This window comes from Somniosus microcephalus, chromosome 15, assembly GCF_052327205.1.
Source record: "Somniosus microcephalus isolate GS21.2 chromosome 15, FLI_Smic_1.0, whole genome shotgun sequence".
NCBI classification, from domain to species: domain Eukaryota; kingdom Metazoa; phylum Chordata; class Chondrichthyes; order Squaliformes; family Somniosidae; genus Somniosus; species Somniosus microcephalus.
Window position 1 is genome coordinate 34,815,161 of NC_141001.1, and position 24,369 is coordinate 34,839,529.

At 42.9% G+C, this 24,369-nt stretch overlaps 1 protein-coding gene across 1 annotated transcript in view; it reads right to left on the reverse strand.

Annotated features, from left to right (window-relative positions):
- Positions 1–2,506: 2,506 nt before the first annotated feature.
- The window catches only part of LOC147106625 (EF-hand calcium-binding domain-containing protein 4B-like), a 214,591-nt gene continuing 192,728 nt past the window's right edge, over positions 2,507–24,369 (reverse strand). Inside the window, exons 12-17 of the mRNA XM_086007640.1 lie at positions 23,580–23,715; positions 19,974–20,055; positions 18,181–18,295; positions 12,946–13,053; positions 6,234–6,310; positions 2,507–4,535 (exon numbers count right to left, since the gene is read on the reverse strand). Of these exons, the coding sequence (XP_085863766.1) occupies positions 4,448–4,535; positions 6,234–6,310; positions 12,946–13,053; positions 18,181–18,295; positions 19,974–20,055; positions 23,580–23,715 (606 nt within the window). The 3' untranslated portion in view covers positions 2,507–4,447. The remainder of the gene's footprint in view (positions 4,536–6,233; positions 6,311–12,945; positions 13,054–18,180; positions 18,296–19,973; positions 20,056–23,579; positions 23,716–24,369) is intronic.

The window sequence follows — 24,369 nt, forward strand, 5'->3', positions numbered from 1 at the left end:
GTCTAGCCCTGTCAGAATTTTATACGTTATATATATCAAATGAATGGCCAGGTATATCTACTAACTCTATTAATATGAACCAATTAATCTATTTTTGGCAATGTTGAGTAAGGAATAAATGTTGGCCAGGACACAGAGCGCCCTGCTCTTCTTCGAATAGTGCCACGGGATCCATCAGAACAGACCAGTACTGCTTCAGTTTAATCTAAAATTACAATACAGGTACAACAACCCCTCTTTCCTGCATTGAAATGCCAGCCTAAATTAGGTGCTCCAGTGCTGGAGTGGAGCTTAAACTCACAGGCCTAGAAATTGGGTTGAGGCGCCAAGTTCGCCTGGGCGCTGATTTTTGCGCAGCGTTCGGAGCATTAACAAACGTCAGAAATTCAGTTTCAGCGCCCCTAGAGGGAGACGGGGCGAGGCTCGAGGCGCTCCGCGTCCCTCTTAGGGCGCTGAAACTGAATATCGCAGCGCAACGTGCCGCAGCGCCACACGCTGCGGCACGGCACGCTGCAGCACTGCAGGCCTTCCTCCCATTGTTAAGGGGGAGGGGCCTGCAACAGCGCAATCCCCGATCGCGAGTGCCGGCAAAAGAGCCTGGCACCGAGGAGAAGTGTCGGGCTCTCGGGAAGCAGCTGGCAATGCCGCGGGGGGGGGGGTCAGGAGGCCGGGGACGGAGGTGCTGGCATTCGGCTGCCGAAAAAGGCAGCCGCCCTGCACCTCCACTTTAACTTGCGCCACTGCCAGCACAGCAAGGCCCCGTGAACCGGGTGCGGGTAGCGAACGGCACTACAGCGGCGTTCGCTACCAAATATCGCGATCGGGGCGCTGCGCACACCGATGACGTCATCGGTCGCAGCGCAACAGGCTAACGCCACCATTAGCGCCCCCGCTGAATATCGCTGGAGGCGCGGCCAGTGGCGCTACAGCCACTGACTGCCCTCTTTAGGCGCTAATAGGTGACGCAACATACCCAATTTCTCCCCCACAGTCTTCAGACTCACTTCAGTGTTACCAGCTGAGCTATACTGATAATTATGACCTACAGTCGCAAACAAACAGGAATAGGGTTCCTTCAGTTGTATCACAGCAATTAGTTGGAGTTGCTGAGGCACAAACAATACATTGTGCAGTGAATTCAGTTCGGAAAAAATCTGGAAGTAAAAAGTTTGAATCAGTAAAAGTGACCATGAAGCTGTCGGGGTTGTCGTTTAAAAACCCAACTGGTTCTTTCGGGGCCCAAATGTCCTTCAGCTAAATAAACCTGCTGTCCTTACCCAGTCTAGTCTATATGTGGCTCCAGTCCCACACCAAGGTGGGATTCTTAACTGTCCTGGAATTCTGAAGTGCCCAGCAAGCCACTCGGTTGTATCAAACTGTTCTATTGAATAACAAGCAACATTATGGGAACACCTTCACCACAGTATTGCAGCAGTTCGAGAAGGCAGCCCCACCACCACCTTCTCAGGGAAACTAGAGATGGTCAATAAATGCCAGCCTTGCCAGCAATGCCGAGAATGATTTTTTTTTAAACCATGGAACTGTGTCCCAACAAGAGTCAATGCCTTCAGGACAGGAGGGGAGAAAACTGGAAGAAAATACTTACAAATTCAGGTTTTTCAGTCAGCAAAATAGATCACTAGGGTTGAGTAGAATGCACTATTTATTATTGTGCAATTTCAGTAGTACCAGGAAAGAATGCAAAATGACATTGAAACTGTTAAAAATTGGAACATTTCCAGAAGCTCCCGTCAGGATGCTTCTACAACAAGGAGAGTCATAGAGTTATACAGCACAGAAAGAGGCCCATCGTGTCCACGCTGGCCATCAAACCCTGTCTATTCTAATCCCATTTTCCAGCACTTGGTCCGTAGCCTTGTATGCTATGGCGTTTCAAGTGCTCATCTAAATGCTTTTTGAATGTTGGGAGGGTTCCTGCCTCTACCACCCTTTCAAGCAGTGAGTTCCAGATTCCAACCACCCTCTGGGTGAAAAAGTTTTTCCTCAAATCCCCTCTAAACCTCCTGCCCCTTACCTTGAAACTATGCCCCCTGGTTATTGACCCCCTCTACTAAGGGGAAAAGTTCCTTTCTATCTACCCTATCTATGCCCCTCATAATTTTGTACACCTCAATCAGGTCCCCCCTCAGCCTTCTCTGCTCGAAGTGTGTTAATATAGCACAGTATAAGCCATATGCAAATATTCACACAATCTGAGTGAAAAAAGCTTCTCAATAATAATAAAGTCAAAATGTTGACCCACATTATATACTTTTGCCTACATATCAACAGTCACTGCACTTCAAAAAAGAATGCACTGGCTGTAAAGTTCATTAGGAGGACCCCAGGATGTGATAAGGAGCGATATAAATACAAAACAGAAAATGCTGGCAATACTCAGCAGGTCAGGCAGTATCTGTGGAGAGAGAAACAGAGTTAACGTTTCAGGTCGATGACCCTTCGTCAGAACTGGCATCGACCTGAAACATTAACTCTGTTTCTCTCTCCACAGATGCTGCCTGACCTGCTGAGTATTTCCAGCAATTTTTGTTTTTATTTCAGATTTCCAGCATTCGCAGTATTTTGCTTTTGTATATAAATGCAAGTTCTTTCTGGCAAAGATCACCACTAGCACACTTAACAGCTAAAACCAAAGAATCTGAAATTGTACAAGATGAATGTTTGTCAACCAAATACATGTTAGCATAAATAGATACTTTAACCAACACAGGATGACAGTTTATTCCTATTAAAACACAAAGACACATTACAACTCTAAGGGGGAAAAGTATTTTACACATCACTTTCTGACAACTACCAAGATGACACATGTAAAACGTTAAAAATAAAAACAAAAAAAGCTGGAAATGCTCTGTGGAGAGAGAAGCAGAGTTAACGTTTCACAGTTAACTTCTGATGAAAGATTATTAAACCTGAAACGTTAACTCTTTCTCTCTCCACAGATGCTACCTGACCTGCTGAGTGTTTCTAGCATTTTCTGTTTTTATTCCTGATTTCCAGCATCAGCAGTATTTTGCTCTTGTTTTACATGTAAAGCATTTTGTTTTCTGTAGAGTTGCTGAGTCAACACCTGCTGATTATCTTACCCGAGGTAAAATGAACAAAGAACATTAAATGATAATGTTTGCATGAAGGTAAAATACATGGGCTTTTGTGTGCGGCTTGCTAGCAAGTGGAAAATAATGCAGAACTATCAATTGGTAGGTAGCCCAGAAACAATAATTGACAACAATTTATAAAAATAATAATATTCAGTCTGTCTGTAATAAAATACTTTTAAAATGGGGCCAATATTTAAAACTTGGTTGCTTTTATGCAAATGCTATTTGTTCACATTTAATTAAACTACAACATTCTGTTATACTATTTGTGAGATACCTGAAGGAAAATGTAAGAGGATTTTAAAAATTAGACATTAATCTGCTTCTCAATCTGTTGAAGTTCATTTTTATCCCATTTAAATTATCTTTGGCACGGCATATTTAAGTAATAATAAAAAGGGTCTAGGTTTCTTTGATGAAGTACAAACCTGGTCTATAAATTCAATTTCAACAATGTTGAAACAGCGCCCCCATTACATTAACAAGTAAGGTTGGGGCGCATATGGCACAGTTTGCTGTAAATCTATGTTTTGTGCACTTTTCTGGGTTCTGCAAAGGTTTCAACAGGGCTCAATGTATACAGGCCTTTTGATAGAATTTATTTCACATTTTGTTTACTGCATTCAGTTTCAGTAACTAGAAATTGTTCTTCAAAGATATATTCTACTTGGCTGCACACTGGACCTTATTAACATATTAAAGACCTCATTAAGGTATGCTGCTACTACATTATTGTAATGTGAAATAACGATGGATGCCATATACAAGTCAAGACTATCTTCAAATATTAATGTAGTCAGTAGATGTATATATGGAGCAGGTTAATGTTTCAGCAAACCCATCCCTTGCCACAGAATTGCTCAGCATCATCAAATAGCCTGTACTTTGAAAATGCATCCGCCCTATGCAACAGAAAATGGCTCATCAATAGGCGAATACTAGTTCAAACATCAACTGCAGGAATAGGCAATGCATTTTGTTACAGTTTGCCAATTCTGCCAATGCTTAGCAATATGTGGTCATGTCTATTTGGAAGTTACACTACGTGCTTAAGACTGCAGGAATCTATCTGCTGTTAGGGTCTTTACCACAGTGTGTTGCACAAAGCAGAAATTGGTGCGACACTGGAGACAAGGCACACGTTGTCACGATACATACCAAAAACTAAAGCATCTCTTTAGGTTCAAAGGCAAGAGTGGTTCTAAAGGCAAACATGGTAAACATTAAGGGCAAGTTCCTATAGCTTAGAAATGTCTAGTGAGACCTCCAATTTATTCAAGCACCTTGTTTCTCTGGCGGCCTGGTAAGTGGTCCTTTGTTCACTTTCATTTGCAGCAGCCTTTTTTCTTGTTGCAGTCATCATCTAAATGCAAAGCATCTTCTCTCTGTTTGTCTTCCTGCTGGCTCAGCAATCTGCAAATAGTTTTTTTTAAATGAAAACAAAAACTAACAATCACCATTCCTTTGCATTTTTCAGTCTTTAATCAAAACAGTACTTTTTAAACAGTCTTCGAATTACTGTGCACCTACACATCTCGTTTTGGTAAAACACAATTTTGCATGTCACGCCAACTGGTTGGTTGGGATTTAGAAAACGATCCTTAAGCAATTGTCATGCAAGCCCATTATTTCTTGCACTATTTAAATTAACAGTTTGCTTCACTGCAATTTGAATCACAGAATAAAATGATCACTGCAGTTTGAATCTTAATGCTCAATATCAATGCAGCTTAGATCAGAAAGTTCTAGTATCACTGCAGTTTGAATCGCATGGTCCAATATTCCTGCAGTCTAAACCTCTCCACCCTCCTTTAATATGTTCCTTAATACCGATATATTTTGCCAAGCTTTGTCTCCTTCTTTGGCTTGGTGTCAATTATTTGTCTGATTACTCTCCTGTGAAGTGCCTTGGGATGTTTTACTATGTGAAAGGTGCTATATAAATGCAAGTTGTTTGAATCTCACGGACTAGTATCACTGCAATTTGAATCACATGATGCACTTGTAAGTACATTTTTGTCTGTCTGCGTTTTCATATTCAGTCATTTATTGCTCAGTCCGCTAATCCAGATTTTCTTAACTAAGTTATCAACTTCATTAAATCAAATGTTCAGCCTCTGCATGGAACTGGAGAAATACCAGCTAGTCTGGGCCTATTCTCGGAGGCTTACTCAGCACAAACTGCTCCCATCCTCCTCACGCCCTTCTGAGCACAGCCCGCACAACCACTTATGGGCACAGGGCCGCCTTCTCTATTCCTGATCCCCAGGCCTAAGTAATTCCCCAGAAACCCAAGAACAAGCAGGTTGCCTCAACACCTGCATTATCAATCTCTTGCACTGTATTGCTCCCAGCACAAGCACATTCATGCTGAGACACCATTGAGCACTGCTTTCCTCTCAGTCACTGTGCAATCAAAGTGTACAACAGCTTTATAAAACATACATAAATGTATACTTTTGAAAATTCCATAAAATACACAAGAATTCTACATACGCCTGTTTATCATTAAAAGCAGCACTCAGAGTAATTTTACCTCAAGTGTCATATGCAAATATATAAAAACATTGAGAGACTCACTTTGTTTAGAATGATATAGGTGCATGAGCTTCACTTTCATGGGTTACACCAACCTGAACCCTCAATCCTTCCATGTATTACCACCTTGTAATCTCCTCCTAGCTATTGGTTATCCTAAAGGCTAAACACTTTTCAAATGTCAGCCTTGGCTCAGAGGTAGCACTCTTACCTCGGAGTCAGGAGGTCGTGGGTTCAAGCCCCACTCCAGAGACCTGAGAACATGATCTAGGCTGACACTGTAGTGCAGTACTGAGGGAGTGCCGCACTGTCGGAGGTGCCAACTTTCTGATGAGACTTTAAACCGAGGCCGTGGATACAATAGATCCCATTGGTAAACTTAACATTTGAAGTGTTGCCCTAAAAATTAGAGACTATGAAATGCTGGATAATCTTTATTCTTCCTTTCATATCTACCATTGGCAAAGCTGATGGACACAGTGGAAGAGCAGACAGATTTTAGACAGTTTTATTGTTTCAAGCAAACATATTTGAAATGCACAAATAAAGCCAAGGAAATAACTGACAATTTACCTTGCCACTTGCATCAGTGGTTCCATTATGTTGTACCCTGATCTGGCACTGCACTCATAGAATACTGCATTGTACTCCTAATTTAAAAAAATATAGTTTTATTAATCATTGTTTTATAGGTGCTACATGTGTTACAGATTGAACTCTGATCTCAGCTTACAAGACAGGGACAGAAATAGCTTCCTCACAAATACATTAATATGCCTGGGCCATATGGCTTGTTTCTGTGCTGTAGATTCTATGTAATTCATGCGGAAGGATTGGATATATCAGAATACAATTGCTTCCAATAGACTGTTTATACTTTCAAGTGGCCCAAGGATATATTTTATATCCAGTAATTTCCACGAGTTTCACCAAGTCAAGTGACATCACATTAAATACACCATTCAAGGGGGTTTAAGGAGAAGGGACTTGTATAAATGCAGCCTTACCAACGTCACCCACAACTCAGAAAAAATAAAAAACACTAGGTGACAGTCACACCAAAATTCAAATATAGGTTCCTACCAAGAGAAGGTAAATACAGGAAACTTTTTTTTATCTGGCACCGACGTGGTGCCGGTTCATCAAAAATTCCGGATAACCGAAAGCTATAGTAAAAGATACGGAGAGATGAGAGCTCCATATAAAGCAACAAACCCTGTTGCTTAGCAACAGGTTCAGAACAATGGCCACAAGTTCCAAGCGTCTCTGTAGCTTAGCAACAGCTGCAGCCACACCCTTGCACAGCAACAGATCGAGGAAGGCAAGTACAATATGAAGTAAAACTTACCTGAACCTACTCCTGAATTTTGCCGGTTAACCGAGAGTTCCGGTTATTTAGGTGCCGGTAAATCGAAAGTTTCCTGTACCCCTCTTTGCTATCTCTACCTGGAATCAGCAGATAGTTCTGGAACACATCCAAAAGGATTACTGCGATTCCTAGTCATGCAGTTGACTCAACATGATATGAGGAGAACGTGAAAGGGACTTCTTCCTTGTAGCTCTCATCACTAAGTCGTCATCTTTGTAACAGATACTGCATAGAATTTACAGCACAGAACAGGCCATTTGACACAACCGGTCTATGCCAGTGTTTATACCTCCTCCAACTCTATTTACTTCATCTAACTCTCTCAATGTAACCTGTTCCTTCCTCCCTAATGTACTTCCCTAGTTTCCCCTTAAAGGCATAGATGCTATTCACATCAACCACTCCATGTGGTAGCAAGTTCCATATTTTAACCACTCTCTAATAAAAGAAGTTTCTCCTGAATTCCGAAAGGGATTTATGATTGACGTATTAGATACTGATTTTGTTTTATTTAATATTTAAAAAAATCATGAAGGCAGTTGTGTACAGTGGCTCCTCCGATAGGAGTATGTCAATCAAACTCAACCCCTAAGCAGAACCATTCACACTTGCACATTTCATTTGGTTAAGGTTTTTTTTTAATTGTGTAAAGTCACAGTAAAAGGTTATTCTATACTCATTATATTTACATATGATTACATATGATGTACGGCACAGAAACAGGCCATTCGGCCCAACCAGTCCATGCTGGCATTTATGCTCCACTCGAACCTCCTCCCGACTTTCCTCATCTAACTCTATCAGTATAACTCTCTATTCCCTTCTCCCTCATATGCTTGTCTAGCCTCCCCTTAAATGCATCTATACTTTTCACTTCAACCACTCCCTGTGGTAGCGAGTTCCACATTCTCACCACTCTTTGGGTAAAGAATTTCCTTCTGAATTCCCTATTGGATTTCTTGGTGACTATCTTATAGTGATGGCCTCTAGTTATGCTCTTCCCCACAAGTGGAAATATTCTCTCTATCCACTCTATCAAAACCTTTCATAATTTTAAAGACCTCTATTAGGTTACCTCTCAGCCACCTTTTTTCAAGAGAAAAGAGACCCAGTCTGTTCATCCTTTCCTGATATGTATACCCTCGCATTTCTGGTATCATCCTTGTTAATCTTCTCTGCACCCTCTCCAGTGCCTCTATATCCTTTTTATAATATGGCGACCAGAACTGTACGCAGTACTCTAACCAAGGTTTGATACAGGTTTAGCATAACTTCCCTACTTTTCAATTCTATACCTCTAGAAATAAACCCGAGTGCTTGGTTTGCTTTTTTATGGCCTTGCTAACCTGCGTCGCAACTTTGTGATTTGTGTATTTGTACTCCGAGATCCTTTTGTTCCTCTACCCCACCTCGACTTGCACCCTCCAAGTAATAAGTGACCTCCCTATTCTTCCTACCAATAATGTAATACCTCACATTTATCTGTGTTGAACTTCATTTGCCAATTATATGCCCATTCTGCATGTTTATTAATGTCCTCCTGTTATTTGTTGCAGTCCTCCTCAGTATTGACTATCCCCCCCCCCCCCACCCAATTTGGTGTCACCCGCAAATTTAGAAATTGTGTTTTTGATTTCAAAGTCGAAATCGTTAATGTAAATAGTGAACAACACTGGTCCCAGTGATCCTTGAGGGACACCACTTCCCACCTTCTGCCACTGTGAATAACTACCCTTTATCTCTACTCTCCGCTTTCTGTCTTGAAGCCAGCTAGATATCCATTCTGCTACTTGTCCCCTGACTCCGCATTCTCTGACCTTGTTCATCAGTCTATTATGGGATACCTTATCAAAGGTCTTTTGAAAATCTAGATAAATTACATCTACTGCATTACCATTGTCTACTCTCTCTGTTACCTCTTCAAAAAATTCAATGAGGTTGGTCAAACAAGACTTTGAAATCCATGCTGACTATTCCTTTTTATATTTTTGGTTTCTAGATGTTCTTCTATTTTCTCCTTTAGTAGGGATTCCATTATTTTTTCTACCACCGATGTTAAGCTGATTGGTCTATAATTCCCTGGGCATGTTCTATTCCCTTCCTTGACTATAGGTATAACGTTAGCTATCTGCCAGTCTTCTATACCGTTTTCTAATGAATTATTAAATATGTGTAATCATGCCTCTGCTATCTCTTCCCTAGATTCTTTTAAAATGCGCGGATGCAATCCATCCGAACCAGGGGTTTTATCCTCTGAGTTTGATTAGTTTATTTAATCATCCCCTCTTTTTATTTTAAATGCACTTATCTCATTACTAAACTCATCATCCAATGTCATGTCCACCTGTTCTATCTCCCTGGTAAATACTGAGTAAAATAATTATTTAATATTTCTGCCATCTCTTTATCGTTACCTGTGGTATTATCCTGTCTATTCCTTAATGGCCCTATTCCCATCCCAACCTTCCTGTAAAATATTTTACTATTTTGTTTTATGTTAGTTGATAATTTAATTTCATAGTTCCTCTTTGCCTTCCTAATTGTTTTGACTTCTCTCCTAATCTCTTTGTATTCTCCCTTATCATACACTTCCCTGCTGTCCATGTATTTAATGCATGCCTCTTTCCTTACCCTCAGTTCCCTTATGGCTTTATTCATCCATGATGTCTCAATAGTGTTTAAGTTTGTTCTTTCCTTTTTGCGGAATATATTATTCCTGCACTCTGTTGAACACCGTTTTAAATGTTTCCCATTGCTGTTCTACATTGTTGTTTGCCAACATTGTTGCCCATTTTATTTTCCCAAGTTCTATTCTCAGCCCCTCAAAATCAGCTTTTCTCCAATCTTTTACTCTGGTTTTTGTCATACTTAGGTCCTTCTCAATTATCATCTTAAAGCGTATTATATTATAGTCACTATTGCCTAGATGTTCCCCTACTTTTACTTCTCTTATCTGCTCTGGTTCATTCCCCATTACTAGATCCAATAGTGAATCCTCCCTTGTTGGGCTTTTTACATACAGGTAGACTATCCCTTATCCGCACTTCCGAAAACCGAAAGTTTTTTCGTGGAGCGTAAGTCGTGCACACGACATGACCCGAGTGGCACACGACATGACCCGAGTGGCGCAAAACATGACGCGACGCAGCCGTGCTTGACCCACGCAGGTGTGAGGCGTCAGTTGTGTCTCAGCGCTGTCACACGTGCGCCTGCTGCTCTCTTTGATATTTGTTGTTTTTTTGTGATTTGTGAAAATGCTAAAAAGAGCTGCAGATCCCCCTATGGGTAACAGTGAGAAGCAGAAAAAGAAGCATCTCTCATTATCGATATCGCAGAAAGTGGAGTTATTGCAGAAGCTTGATCGTGGTGTGTCTGTGCGGCGTCTTACTGAAGAATATGGTGTGGGAACTACCACCGTATATGACTTAAAGAAACAGAAAGACAAGTTGTTGAAGTTTTACACTGACAGTGATGACCATAAACTAATGAAAAGTAGGAAAACATTGCATAGGGCAAAAAATGAAGATCTTGACCGTGTGCTGATTGAGTGGATTTGACAACGAAGAGGTGAACGTGTGCCACTGACTGGTTTGATGGTCATGAAACAAGCTAGAATATACCATGAAGAACTGAACATTGAAGTTGAGTGTGAATATTCAGAAGGTTGGCTGCATAAATTTAAGAAGCGTCATGGTATAAAATATCTGAAAATCTGTGGTGAAAAAGCTTCTGCTGATCATGAAGCAGCTGAAAATTACATTGACGAATTTGCCAAAATACTATCTGATGAAAACCTTGGTCCTGAACAAATTTACAATGCCGATGAAACAGCTCTGTACTGGCGCTACGTTCCTAGAAAAACATTAACAACGGCTGATGAGAGTGCACCAGCAGGTTTTAAGGACGCTAAGGACAGGTTGACTGTTCTTGGGTGTGCCAATGCTGCAGGCACACACAAGTTAAAGTTGGTAGTGATTGGAAAAAGCCAACATCCGAGATGTTTGAAAGGTGTATGCAATTTACCTGTGCATTATTATGCGAGCAAGAAAGCATAGGTAACCAGAGGAATATTTTCTGACTGGTTCAATAACCACTTCATACCAGCGACACGAGCTCATTGCAGGCAAGTTGGGCTGGAAGAAAACTGCAAAATGTTATTGTTCCTGGACAACTGCTCCACACATCCCCCTCCTGAACTTCTTGTGAAAAGTAATGTTTTCGGCATTAACTTTCCCTCTAATGTGACATCTTTAATACAGCCTTGTGACCAAGGAATTTTACGCTCCATGAAGAGCAAGTATAAAGACATTTTTTTGAACTGTATGCTTGATGCAATCAACAGAGGCATAGGAATCCAAAGCTTCCTGAAAGAGTTCAATGTTAAGGATGCCATTTACGCAGTTGCTAATGCTTGGAACGATGTTGATAAACCAACATTAATAAATGCTTGGCACAGACTTTGGCCTACAATGATGTTTGATGAAGATGGACCTGCAGATGAAGATTTTGAAGGATTTCCTGTCAGTCAGGAGAAGATGATGATATCAAACCTCCTTACTTACGCCAAAGGTTTATCATCCGAAAGTGTAAATAAGTTAGAGGAAGCTGACATCGAAGAAGTGCTGAACATTGACAATGATGCACCTGTTGTGCATTCGTTGAGTGATGGGGAAATTGCTGAAATGGTGTTAAATAAAGACAAGCATGAGGATAGTAGTGATGATGATGATGACATTGTGAACACAGGTGAAAAAATCCCCATAGACGATATGTGTGATCAGTTAATTGCTGGCCTTGAACAATGTGCATTTATCAGTGAGCAAGAGATTATGCAAGTTTACTCAATTAAAGAGAGACTGCTTAGGCAGAAACCAATGTTAATGAGACAGATGACACTGGAAGAAATCTTTAAAAAGGCCGCCTGTCGTAGTGCTGCTTCATCACTTGAGAATCCTGTTCCTGGCCCATCTTCAGATGTCTGACTCCAACCTGATGATGACGATGACAACACTGATGTACCCTCTTCTCCAAGATCCTCAAGCCAGATGTAATGTACCTTTACTGCATGTATATGTACAGGTATTTAGCTTAGTTTGTACCTGTACATGTTTGAAGTTTTACTGAATGTTTTCCTTACAAATAAACTGTACTAGAGTATTTATGGTCTACATTTCTCCCACTAATTTACCAAATTATTACTGTACAAATAAACTGTAATACTATTTATAGTCTTTATTTATCCCACTCAGTGTGAATATTCATAAGGTTCGCTGCAGAAATATTAATGTGTTTGCTTACGGGGTGCTGCCCCGTAATACCCTTCCGAAATCCGAAAAATTCCGAATTCCGAAACACAGCTGGTCCCAAGGTTTTCAGATAAGGGATAGTCTACCTGTATTGGGTTGGGAATGAGTCCTGTACACATTGTAGGAACTCCAGTCCCTTATCCCCTTTACCTACCTCTTCTGTCTAATTAATATCAGGGTAGCATGTTTTTTACTAATTTCCCTAATTTGTCTGCATATTTCTTCCTCCACCTCCCTTCCACTATCAGGTGGCCTGTAGACTACACCCATTAGTGTGATTGATTCTTTATTTTTTATATCTATCCATATGGATATGGCCTCAAAGTTTGATTGAATCTAACCCAGTGGGGACGTTGACAATCCCAGAGAAGGTTGCAAAATTCCACAGCTAGTTGTCATTTTACAACCCTAAAGTAATCAAACTAAGCAACACATACAAAATGGATTAATGTGAATGATTCACCAGTCAACCAGAGCCAATCTAGTCAATTATATTTTTCTTCGCATGGGCCTCAAAGACTGTCCCGCATCTTTTTATTGCTCCATGCAATGAATGCAGAATATACTGTCCAAAATATAGTCACAGACCTGAAATTAAAGTTCTACTTACCTCTGCTAACCTTTCACCTTCTGCTTTTGACACCTGTCGTGTTTCACAGTCTAGAACATCTATCTTGTTGCCAAGTAGACAAATAACAGCCCTTTCGTCCATTCCTTCCTGTTTAATCAGAATAGTAAGAAACTCCCTTTATTTTAGAAGATACATTAACAAGATACATTAATTTTCATTTCCGCTCCTGAAACCTAGATTTAAAATCGTCCAAAAAGAGGATAAAACAGACAGATGAACATGAAACAAATCACAATAGTTGCAGAAAGTCTCGTAGTACCATAATATAGTGTTTGTTTCTCAGCCAGTAGGACACAGCCTACAGTTTCAAGATTTCCCATCACTCAAATCCATCTCCAGAGGATCTCCATCTCAGGATGAGTGGGGGGTGGGGGGGGGGGGGAAGAAAAATTATACAAAATGTTATTATTTGACTTTTATTCCAAGTTATTTGCTCCTGCCCACCAATCATCAAAGGGCTGGGTGGCTTGTTGGGTTTTAACCCTAAGGCCTATTGTTGAATGTAGTACAGTATAACTAGATTTGGACATCATCCACCCAATTCCTTTTGTTGATCCACAACAAAAACTTTCAACAAATCTCATTCAGAAGGGCCGTAAGGATAGCCAGTTTACCAAATGGAATGGTCATGTTGTTCTGAGTTTGGGGCAGAGGCACATTATAGGTTCCCTCTCCTCAGGCACTGTCCCCCTCCCATCACCTCCAAGCTTAAAAAAAATCCATCCTTAACTGCTCTGTCCTCATTAACTTGCACCCCATCTCCAACCTATGTTTCCTCTCCAAAGTCAATGAACAATTTGTTGCCTCCCATATCCCTGCCAACCCCACCCCACCCCACAATTTCTTGTTTCAATCCGTCCAATTAGCTTTCTGCCTCTCCCACAGCACCGAACCAGCACTAATCAAAGTCATGAACAACATTCTATATGATTGCAATTGTGTTGTATTATCTCTCCTCATCCTCTTTGTACCTTTGGCATGGTCAACCACATCATCCTCCTCCAATGCCTCTCCTCCATTGTCTGGCTGCATGCGACTGTCCTCGCTTGGTTACAATCTTACCTATCTGACTGTTACTATAATATCTCTACCAATGGCTTCTCTTCCCACCTCTGCACCGATTACCTCAGGAGTCCCAAGACTCTATCCTTGACCCTCTTCTTTCTCATCAAAATGCTACTCCTTGGGGACATCATCTACAGACACTTGGTCAGCTTCCACATATATGTTGATGACACTGCCCCATCAAACACTCCCAGGGCAGGTACAGCATGGGTTAGATACAGAGTAAAGCTCCCTCTACACTGCCCCATCAAACACTCCCAGGGCAGGTACAGCATAGGTTAGATACAGAGTAAAGCTCCCTCTACACTGTCTCATCAAACACTCCCAGAGCAGGTACAACATGGGTTAGATACAGAGTAAAGCTCCCTCTATACTGTCTCATCAAACACTCCCAGGGCAGGTACAACATGGGTTAGATACAGAGTAAAGCTCCCTCTACACTGTCTCATCAAACACTCCCAGAGCAGGTACAACAGGGGTTAGATACAGAGGGGGAAAAGTTGGGCACGCCCCCTTTGGGGCCCTAATCTCAACGGGGCGCTTAGGGCCCCAAAGTTTTCACCACCACACCCGAAATTAAATGGTAGCGCCCAAAGCAGGAGGTGGGGCGCTACTGGAAGCGCTCCCCCTCCCTCTTGGGGCGCTCCCATTGAATATCGCAGCGTTACATGCAGCAGCACCACATGCGTTGGCCTCCCTCCTCCCCTGATTAAATGGGAGGAGCCTAGCGCAACCATCACTGGGGCCCTGCTGGACTACTGGGGAGCAGGGTGCCGGCAAATGAGCCTGACATAGAAACATAGAAGATAGGAGCAGGAGTAGGCCATTTGGCCCCTCGAGCCTGCTCCGCCATTCGATGAGATCATGGCTGATCATCCAAACTCAGTACCCCGTACCTGCCTTCTCCCCATATCCCTTGATACCTTTAGTTCTAAGAAATATATCTAACTCCTTCTTGAATATATTTAAAGACTTGGCCTCAACCGCCTTCTGTGGTAGAGAATTCCACAGGTTCACCACTCTCTGGGTGAAGAAATTCTTCCTCATCTCTGTCCTAAATGGCTTACCCCTTATCCTTAGACTATGACCCCTGGTTCTGGACTCTCCGACCATCGGGAACATTCTACCTGCATCTAGTTTGTCCAGACCTGTCAGAATTTTATAAGTTTCGATGAGATCCCCTCTCATTCTTCTAAACTCCAGCGAGTATAAGCCCAAACGACCCAATCTCTCCTCATACGTCATTCCTGCCATCCCAGGGATCAGCCTTGTGAATCTTCGCTGAACTCCTTCCATGGCAAGAACATCCTTCCTCAGATAAGGCGACCAAAACTGCACACAGTACTCAAGATGTGGTCTCACCAAGGCCCTGTACAACTGCAGCAGGACATCCTTGCTCCTGTATTCAAACCCTTTCGCTATGAAGGCCAACATACCATCTGCCTTCTTAACCGCCTGCTGCACCTGCATGCTTACCTTCAGCGACTGGTGCACAAGGACATCCAGGTCTCGTTGCACTTCCCCTTCTCCCAATCTATTGCCATTCAGATAATAGTCTGCCTTTCTGATTTTGACACCAAAGTGGATAACCTCGCATTTATCCACGTTATATTGCATCTGCCACGCTTCTGCCCAATCACCCAACCTGTCCAAATCATCCTGGAGTTTCTCGGTATCCTCCTCGCAGCACACACGCCCACCCAGCTTTGTGTCGTCTGCAAACTTGGAGATATTACATCTAGTTCCCTTATCTAGATCATTAATGTATATTGTGAATAGCTGGGGTCCAAGGACCGATCCCTGCGGTACCCCACTAGTCACTGCCTGCCACTTGGAAAAAGACCCATTAATTCCTACTCTCTGCTTTCTGTCCGCCAACCAGTTCTCTATCCAAGTCAATACCTTGCCCCCAATCCCATGTGCCTTAACTTTACACAAAGAGTAGTGCAGGGCTGACCGATCTCAACCGGCACCCCGCAGGAGGAGGTGAAAGGGGGCAAGTGCTGGCAGGCGGCACCAAAAAAAAAAATGGCCACCTGGCACCTGCCCTTTAATTTGTGCTGCTCCGGCCGCAAACACGGCACCCTGACCCTCTCAGACATATCGTCCGGTGCTAGATCAGGGGGCGCGAGCCAAGTTTGCTGCCGGGGCACTGCGCATCGGCGATGATGTCATCGCCAGAGGCCCAGTGCCACCGGGCGCTACCGGCTACCACCGCCACTAACCTCCTGCTGAATGTCGCAGGAGGCATTAGCGGCGCCGCGCCCAGGCGCTAGTTGCTTTGCGCCCCGTTCGGGCGCTAACGGGAGGCGCAAAGCAACCGAATTTTTCCCCCACAGTATCTGTGTTATGTTAAACTTGTATAGAACCTTGGTTAGACCACACTTGGAGTACTGTGAACAGTTCTGGTCTCCATATTATAAAAAGGATGTAGAGGCACTGAAGAAGGTGCAAAAAAAATTTACTAGGATAATACTAGAACTGAGAGGTTGTACCTACTAGAAAAGATTGAACAGGCTGGGGCTTTTTTCTCTAGAAAAAAGACTGAGGGGTGACCTGAGACCTGAGAAAGATTTGATAGGATAGATGTAGAGAAGATGTTTCCACTTACAGGTGAGACCAGAAATAGGGGCCATAAATATAATATAGTCACTAATAAATCCAATAGGGAATTCAGGAGAAACGCCTTTCCAGAGAGTGGTTAGAATGTGGAACTCACTACCACAGGGAGTAGTTGAGGTGAATAACATAGATGCATTTAAGGGGAAGCTAGATAAGCACAGGAGGGAGAATGGTATAGAAGGATATGTTGATGGGGTTAGATGAAGAGGGGTAGGAGGAGGCTCGTGTGGAGCATAAACACCGGCATGGACCTGTTGGGCTGAATGGCCTGTTTCTGTGCTGCAAATACTTTGTAATACCCAGCTGTACATTTCCACCACCTCTCATGCCCCTGTGCTGTCAGATTGCTGTCTTGGATGAGCCACAAGATGCTTCAGTTAAAATCTGGGAAGACCAAAGCCATCATCTAGAGCCCCCACCATAAATTCCACACCCTCGTAACTGAGTTCATCGGTCTCCCTGAGGCTGAGCCAGACTGTTCACAAACTCTGTGTACTATTCGATTCTGAGCTGAGCTTCTGAAACCATATCCTCTCCATCACAAAGACCACTTCCAACTCCATAAGTTCACCCACCTCTGCGCCTACCTCAGCCCTCTATAAATTTCAACTCATCCAAAACTCTGCTTACCTGTATCCAATTTCACAGCAAGTCCCACTCACTCATCCCTCCTGTCTTTGCGGACCTACACTGGTTTCTGGTTCCCCAACACCTCAAAATTAAACGTCTCATTCTCATGTTTAAATCCCTTCATGGTCTCACTTCTCCCTCTCCAGTGCAAAAATATCCCTCTAAAATGTCAGTTCCTCTGGCATCAGCCTTGTGCATTCCTCCCTCCCTTCGCCTCACTATTAGCAACTGTGCATTCCACCTGTAGGCCACACGTTCTGGAATTCCCTCCCTAAACATCTCCGCCTCTCCTTCTTTAAGACCCTCCTTAAGTCCCCTCTGTCTACGCTTTTGGTCCCCTCCAAATATCTTCATCTTCGGCTCAATATCTATTTTATTGATTACACCTCTGTGAAGCACCTCGAGTTACTCTCCTATGTTAAAAGCACTATACAAGGCGGTGGGAGTGGTGCCGGTAATGGTAGTAGTGGTTCAAGGCCTCTGCCTTCGGTGTTCCAAAGCCAGCTGCCAGACTACAAATCAGAATGGTTGAGGATGCTCAGCCTCGGATTGTTGCCTCCCGAGTAGCTTCTATTCAGAAGCAGCTCTTGACTGACACAGCTGAGATTCAAAACTCACAAAGTGGGTAATCACAGGTGCAAACCCATCTCTACCACTATGCCAAAGAACGCATTGCTACACCAAATCTTCTGCACGAGTCCACCCCTCAGATACAGCAGTTCTACCAAGGGAAGGTAAATACCCCTTTTCTTCCTACAGCCACCCCCTCACCAAAAAAGAGTTGACGTTAAATGTAACAAATCTTCAGCAAGGACGTCTGAGCGATAGAAGAACAATAACTGAACATCTCAGCTTGTAAAGGAAACTATCTGCTCGACAAGCTCCTCACTCTCCTACCTGGACGCTGATCATCCAGTTCCTGACGGCAGTGAACGAGGCCGCGGATGTGACATCATACACCACCAGCACACCATCCGCTTTGCGGAAATACTGCTTGGTTATGCTGCGAAACCTTTAAAGGAAACATCACAATATAACAACTGAACCAGAATCTGCCTCATAGTTTCCTAAAAAATACAACCAGGAGACCACCTGCCTTGTTGTTCAGATGAATTCAATCGTTTTATAAGATGGGCACAGAATTTCTTACTAACTATCTGTAGATGGTTTCTCTGATAGCTCCATAATTGTTATTTCTCATATGAGAATCATTACAGATCAAATACATTAAAAAGAGCTAAAAAGGCAAACCCAGCACATAAAATATTATAATTAAAAATGACTGATACCAAGGAGTCATTTTAAGCCGGCAGCCTAGCCTTGAAGTTTTATGTTAGCCAAACTCCTGGTGAGATTACTGCCTTGCCTCACAACCATTGTTTTATATTTGTATCAGGAGATGGCAAGTAAGATGGATGTGAATGGATGGGATAAACTAACATTTGTGCTTGTAACATATGGGATATCTTTTACAGCCAAATATTTCAACACATCAGCTATCAATTTAAGATATGTCGCTGTATTTTAGAAAAGCTCAAGTGACATTGTAATTAGTTATATGCTCTGCAATAAAGTTTTAATCGTACGCATTGTTCATTTACAATATACGGCCTGTAAGGCAGATTTTGAAGACCACCTGTAGAGATACAACATGAGTAAAGTTCAAGTTTTTTTCTCCCGTGGCTCAGGCATGTATATTGGTCTATTCATAATTTTCTCAGGTGTAACTAACATTATCTCCATTTCTCCTCCTACACACATTCACCATTTTTAATTCTACGTTCTCAAATATTATTTAACTGTGGCCATTCTGTATATATTCTGTATAGATTGGTCAATCCCTTCGTCGTCACTGGATCAAAATCCTGGAACTCCCTACCTAACAGCTCTATGGACTGTAAAGGTTCAAGAAGCCTCACCGCCGCCACCTTCTCCAGGGCAGCTAGGGACGGGCAATAAATTGGGCCTTGCTAGCGATGCCCATATCCCGAGAATGAATTTTTTTTAAATCCCAGTCCGTACACAATTGATGAGGAAGTTGGTTTGTTTTTAAACTACTACATGGGAACCTGTCTGTTGAGATGGGAACACAGCCACTGACCCAAATTAAGAACAATGAAAATAGTTTCCATTTTATTTTAAAGGAAAAAAACACATAACTGGAGGCAAGCAGCAGGAATTCCCTCGGGCCTTCTGCCACGGTAACTTTGGCGGAAGTTTGTCGGACACTCCATGTACATGCATAAACGGGTTTGCTGCAGAGTGGAAGAAGCCCCAAAGCAAATCCCGGCAAAGATCTTAACTGCTGGGAATTCCCCCACCATGTGCACAGTTCACAACTATGCACATGACTGCAGCCAAACATCACACTATAATAATTAATATATTAAAGGGGTCTCGGTCATAGTGCAGACAGGTTTAAAGAAATAGCTTTTGCACACTGATGTCCATTGGGGGCCAACAATATTTATCCCTCATAACATACGTCTGCAATTACTGAGGGAAATCTTTGACCCGCCACCTCCCCCTTTGTCAATAGGGATCCTCTCCCACAACCCCCAAAGATACAATAAGGTGGTCCTCCAACATGGATTTTAATCGTTTTGTTTTAAATCAGCCACGTTCAATGCTAAAGCTTGAGTATTCTCCCAATAAATGAAATGTTAGTTGGGGGGTGGGAGGTCAGTTACCTTTCCTGTCCTGCGGTGTCCCACAGCTGTAGTGCCACACGGGTTTTATCTACAACCAAACTCTTCACTTGGAAATCAATGCCTGGCAATAGAGAGAGAAAAAACATTGAAAAGAAGAAGCAATTTCTAACACACTGCTGATTAAAGAGAAATGGTATTATCTGGTCATCTCAACACGTTCAACCTTCATTCCTCAAGCCAGATACAAAAGGAGAGAGGAATAATATACAATGGAGGCATTGGCAAATCGAACCTCCTCTGTGCTACTTTTAGTGTACTGGTTAAGGCACTCACGTCAAATTTCTGTGTGCAATATTTTTGATGGTACTGTTCATTAAAATGGCATGCCCAAATTTCATGCCAATACATTAATTAAACAACAAACGTGCATTTATATAACATCTTTCACATTCTTCTGATGCCCCAAAACATTACCCATTCATGGAATTACTTTTTAAGAATAATGACAGTTATGTTGGCAACTGCAGCAGCCAATTTTCACACATGCGAGGCCACACAAACAGCAATGATCTAAATGACCAGATTTTGGTGGTATTGATTGAAGGTTAACTACTGGCAAGGACACCAGGAGAACTTCCCTCCCCTTTGAAATCGTGTCATAGGATCTTTTACATCAACCTGAACAAGCAGACGCGGCCTCGGTTAAACCTCTAACCTCTGAACTCGCCCTCAGTACTACACCGAGTGTCAGCCTGGATTAAGTACTCAAGACATTAAGATTAAGTACTGAACCCACAACCGTCTGAGTCAGAAAAAAGAACTACAACGCAGTCAATTGACAGCGCACTAACAGAAAAAAATCACAGAGGAATTTCAACCCTTGGTGAGTTTGGATGAACCCAGAGAAATCCCCTCTGCTACCAATTGACATGAAGCATAACCGAGTTCACGTTAAACATCAGAAAGGCAGCTCGTGCACTGATGCAGTAATGCATTGCACCACAAAGTGACAGGACACAGATTGATCCCGTCACCCAATCAGTTCCTAATGTCACCTAGGGCACTAAGTGGAGGCAAAAGTAAGGAACTTGCCAACCAAGGAAGAGGGGACATAATGGGGGTGGGGGGAGCTATGTAAGCCTCTCAACCACTTACCATCAGGGGTGTTGAAAGGCAATATGCAATCTACGCCACTGTGTACTGTTTTATTCTGCAGGGGCTACACTTGCCCACCCATCAACCACTGGCCTCCAGCTGCAAATGTGAGCATTAAAGACAGTATAAGCTCACCTCCAGCTATCCCAATGACAGACCAGTTTGTGCTGTAGAACTTGCTGATCAGGTTTTTTGCAGCCGCAGTAAGCTTTCTCAGACTTTATATGCATCCAGTGTTGAGGGGAGTCAGGGTCACCCAATAGGCTATTCTACTGGTGACCTCATTAAGTTAAGATGATTATAGATTGGTTGGGCCCACTGGCTCCTGGCTGAATCCCAGTGCACTCAGAAAGAGCTCACAGAGGCAGCGATCCGGATCCCGTCTACATAGGGTAGAGTTGCCAACTCTGGTTGGACATATTCCTGGAGGTATCATCACATGACCTACCGCCAACTGACCCGCCCCACACTCTTACCATTGGTCACCCAACATGTCCATATTTGCAGTGCATTGCCTTCCCACACCAATTGGAAAGCGAATAGACACTTTATTAGCTGATTGGATGCTTTTTGACTGTCAGTCAAACGGCCTTTTCCCTCATGTCAAATATTTTTCTCCTGGGTTGCTCTCAGCAGTGCCCTGGAGATTAACCTTTAATTCCTGGAGACTCCAGGACAATCCTGAAGGGTTGGCAACACTAACCCCATGCTGGTACCATTTTATCACTTATCAGGTAGACACTATTTCCTGGGGAGCAACTTGGGGTCGGGTGCTGAGACTAGAATAAGAAATCTCAGATGGTGCTATGTCTGTATAATAAGATTGGACGAAACAGATATAATATTAGCATTTCTTTTTATTAATTAAAAGATTTTTAATTGTATCAATTTAATTACAGGCACAACAGAATGGTTAGGCCCCGACACTGGACTGCTGTTATTGTGCAACTGAGAGATCCGATTATTATTAAATCCTTAAGTACGATTGCATTGAGGTATTTTGGTTCCTAGAGGGTGTTTAAGGATGACAGACTGCCCCCACCCATCCTGCCTTTACTGAGGCACTTGCTGGACACAAGCATAGCCCAGTTTGTAAACAAGAATGGCTCTTGGTTAATAGTGGCCTGTCTCCACCCTACACCCATACAACACGTTACTGTGCTTCAAAAGCAATTAATTGTGTGAATCACTGAGATATTGCAAAATGTTATTTAAATTAAAGGATTGATAATGCAGAATTATAATTCACACAGCCCCTCTAGAAGTAGTAAACCCACAATCCTCCAACTCGAGGAGTGGGTCAGCAGGTGTACAAAATTTACCCCTGCTTCCTGGTGCTTGTTCCACAATAAAGAAATAAAGAAAGCCTTGCATTTTTATAGTGCCTTTCACAACCTCAGGACATCCCAAAGCACTTTACAGCCAAAGTACTTTTGAAGTGTAGCCACTGTTGTAATGTGGGAAATAGGTGCACAGCAAGGTCCCACAAACAGCAATGAGATAAATGGCCAGATAATCTGTTTTTGATGTTGGTTGAGGGATAAATATTGGCCAGGACACCAGGGAGAATGCTCCGGCTCTTCAACGAAATAGTGCCATGGGATCTTTAATGTCCACTTGAGAGGGCAGACGGGGCCTTGATTTGTTTCATCCAAAAGACAGCACCTCTAACGGTGCAGCACTCCCTCAGTACTGCACTGGAGTGTCAGCCTAGATTTTGGGCTCAAGTCTCTGGAGTGGGACGTGAACCCACAACCATTTGACTCAAAGGTAAGAATGCTACCACTAAGCGACAGCTGATAACCCATTTAATTTATGTACCTGTCTCAGGTAATTTTTTTTTAAACTCGCGAATGAAGCTCTCCAATGTCTCTGTAGGTAAATGCACTGCCCAGCATTGTACGAGACACACAGATCAAAAAGCTCCCGAATCTGTACTGAGTCAGTTAGTCTTTGTTCATGGTGACATTAGGAACTGATTTCTGTAGCTATGGAGAAAACAAAATTGACAATCAATTAGGCCCTAAAATGATACCATTACATAATGTATGAATACTCAACACATTCATCGAAAATTCCTCTAAGCCATTTATTTAGAACACCTCCAATAATGGCCCAGATTTTGCGGTCGGTATGATGGCGTACTCTCAGAATACGCTGTCATACTGCCTTTGAAATGGACAGCAAGTCTCTCTTCGAAATAGTGCCATTGGATCTTTTACGTCCACTTGAGAGGCCAGACAGGGTCTCAGTTTAAAGCCTAATCCAAAAGACGGCACCTCCTACAGTGCAGCACTCCCTCAGTATTGCACTGAGATGTCAGCCTCGATTGTGTGGGATCTAGGATCACGCATGAAATATGGTCACTTTGGTGAGACACATCAGCTGTTGAAACCATACGCCAGTACGATTCAGCCCCTTCACAATAGGAAAGGTAAGGAGAGAATTTTTTTTTTTATTAAAGTGTGCAGTTAAAAGTTTCATATTTACCAATTGTGGCATTAATTTCTGTGAGAAATCGGTCATAGCAGAATCGATGGATAAACGAGCTCTTCCCAACACCGGAATTCCCAATAAACACCACTTTAAATATTCTATCAGGGGAACAACTCATTGGCTCAGACTCCTGGATAAAAGGACAAAAGAAGAATCAGATTTCCAGCATCCGCAGTATTTTGCTATTGTAGAAGAATCAGTTTATTTCCTTCATAGGCCTATATCCCACCTGGTATCATTCCCAGGTACCCCACACTTCTTCATGGACCCATATTTGTGAGCTTCGACAGCAACAACTTTTACTGTGTTATTTTATTAGCATTGCTGTCTTTGTTATATCAATCAATTTAAAAATAAAATGTCATACTGGTCCAATATTGTGTGATTGGGATGAGCACGAGACCAGCGACCCGAGGCCCAAGACCAGAGCAAGAGCAGGACCAGCGGGACCAGTGAGAGCAGCGGAGATAAAAGGAGCAGCGACCCGAGGCCCGAGACCAGAGTGAGAGCGGGACCAGCGGGACCAGCAAGCCGAGACCCGAGACCAGAGTGAGAGCGGGACCAGCGAGAGCGGCGACCCGAGGCCCGAGGCCAGAGCGAGAGCGGGACCAGCGAGACCAGCGACCCGAGGCCCAAGGCCAGAGCAAGAGCGGGACCAGCGGGACCAGTAAGAGCAGCGGAGATAAAAGGAGCGGCAACCCGAGGCCCGAGACCAGAGTGAGAGCGGGACCAGCAAGCCGAGACCCGAGACCAGAGTGAGAGCGGGACCAGTGAGAGCGGCGAC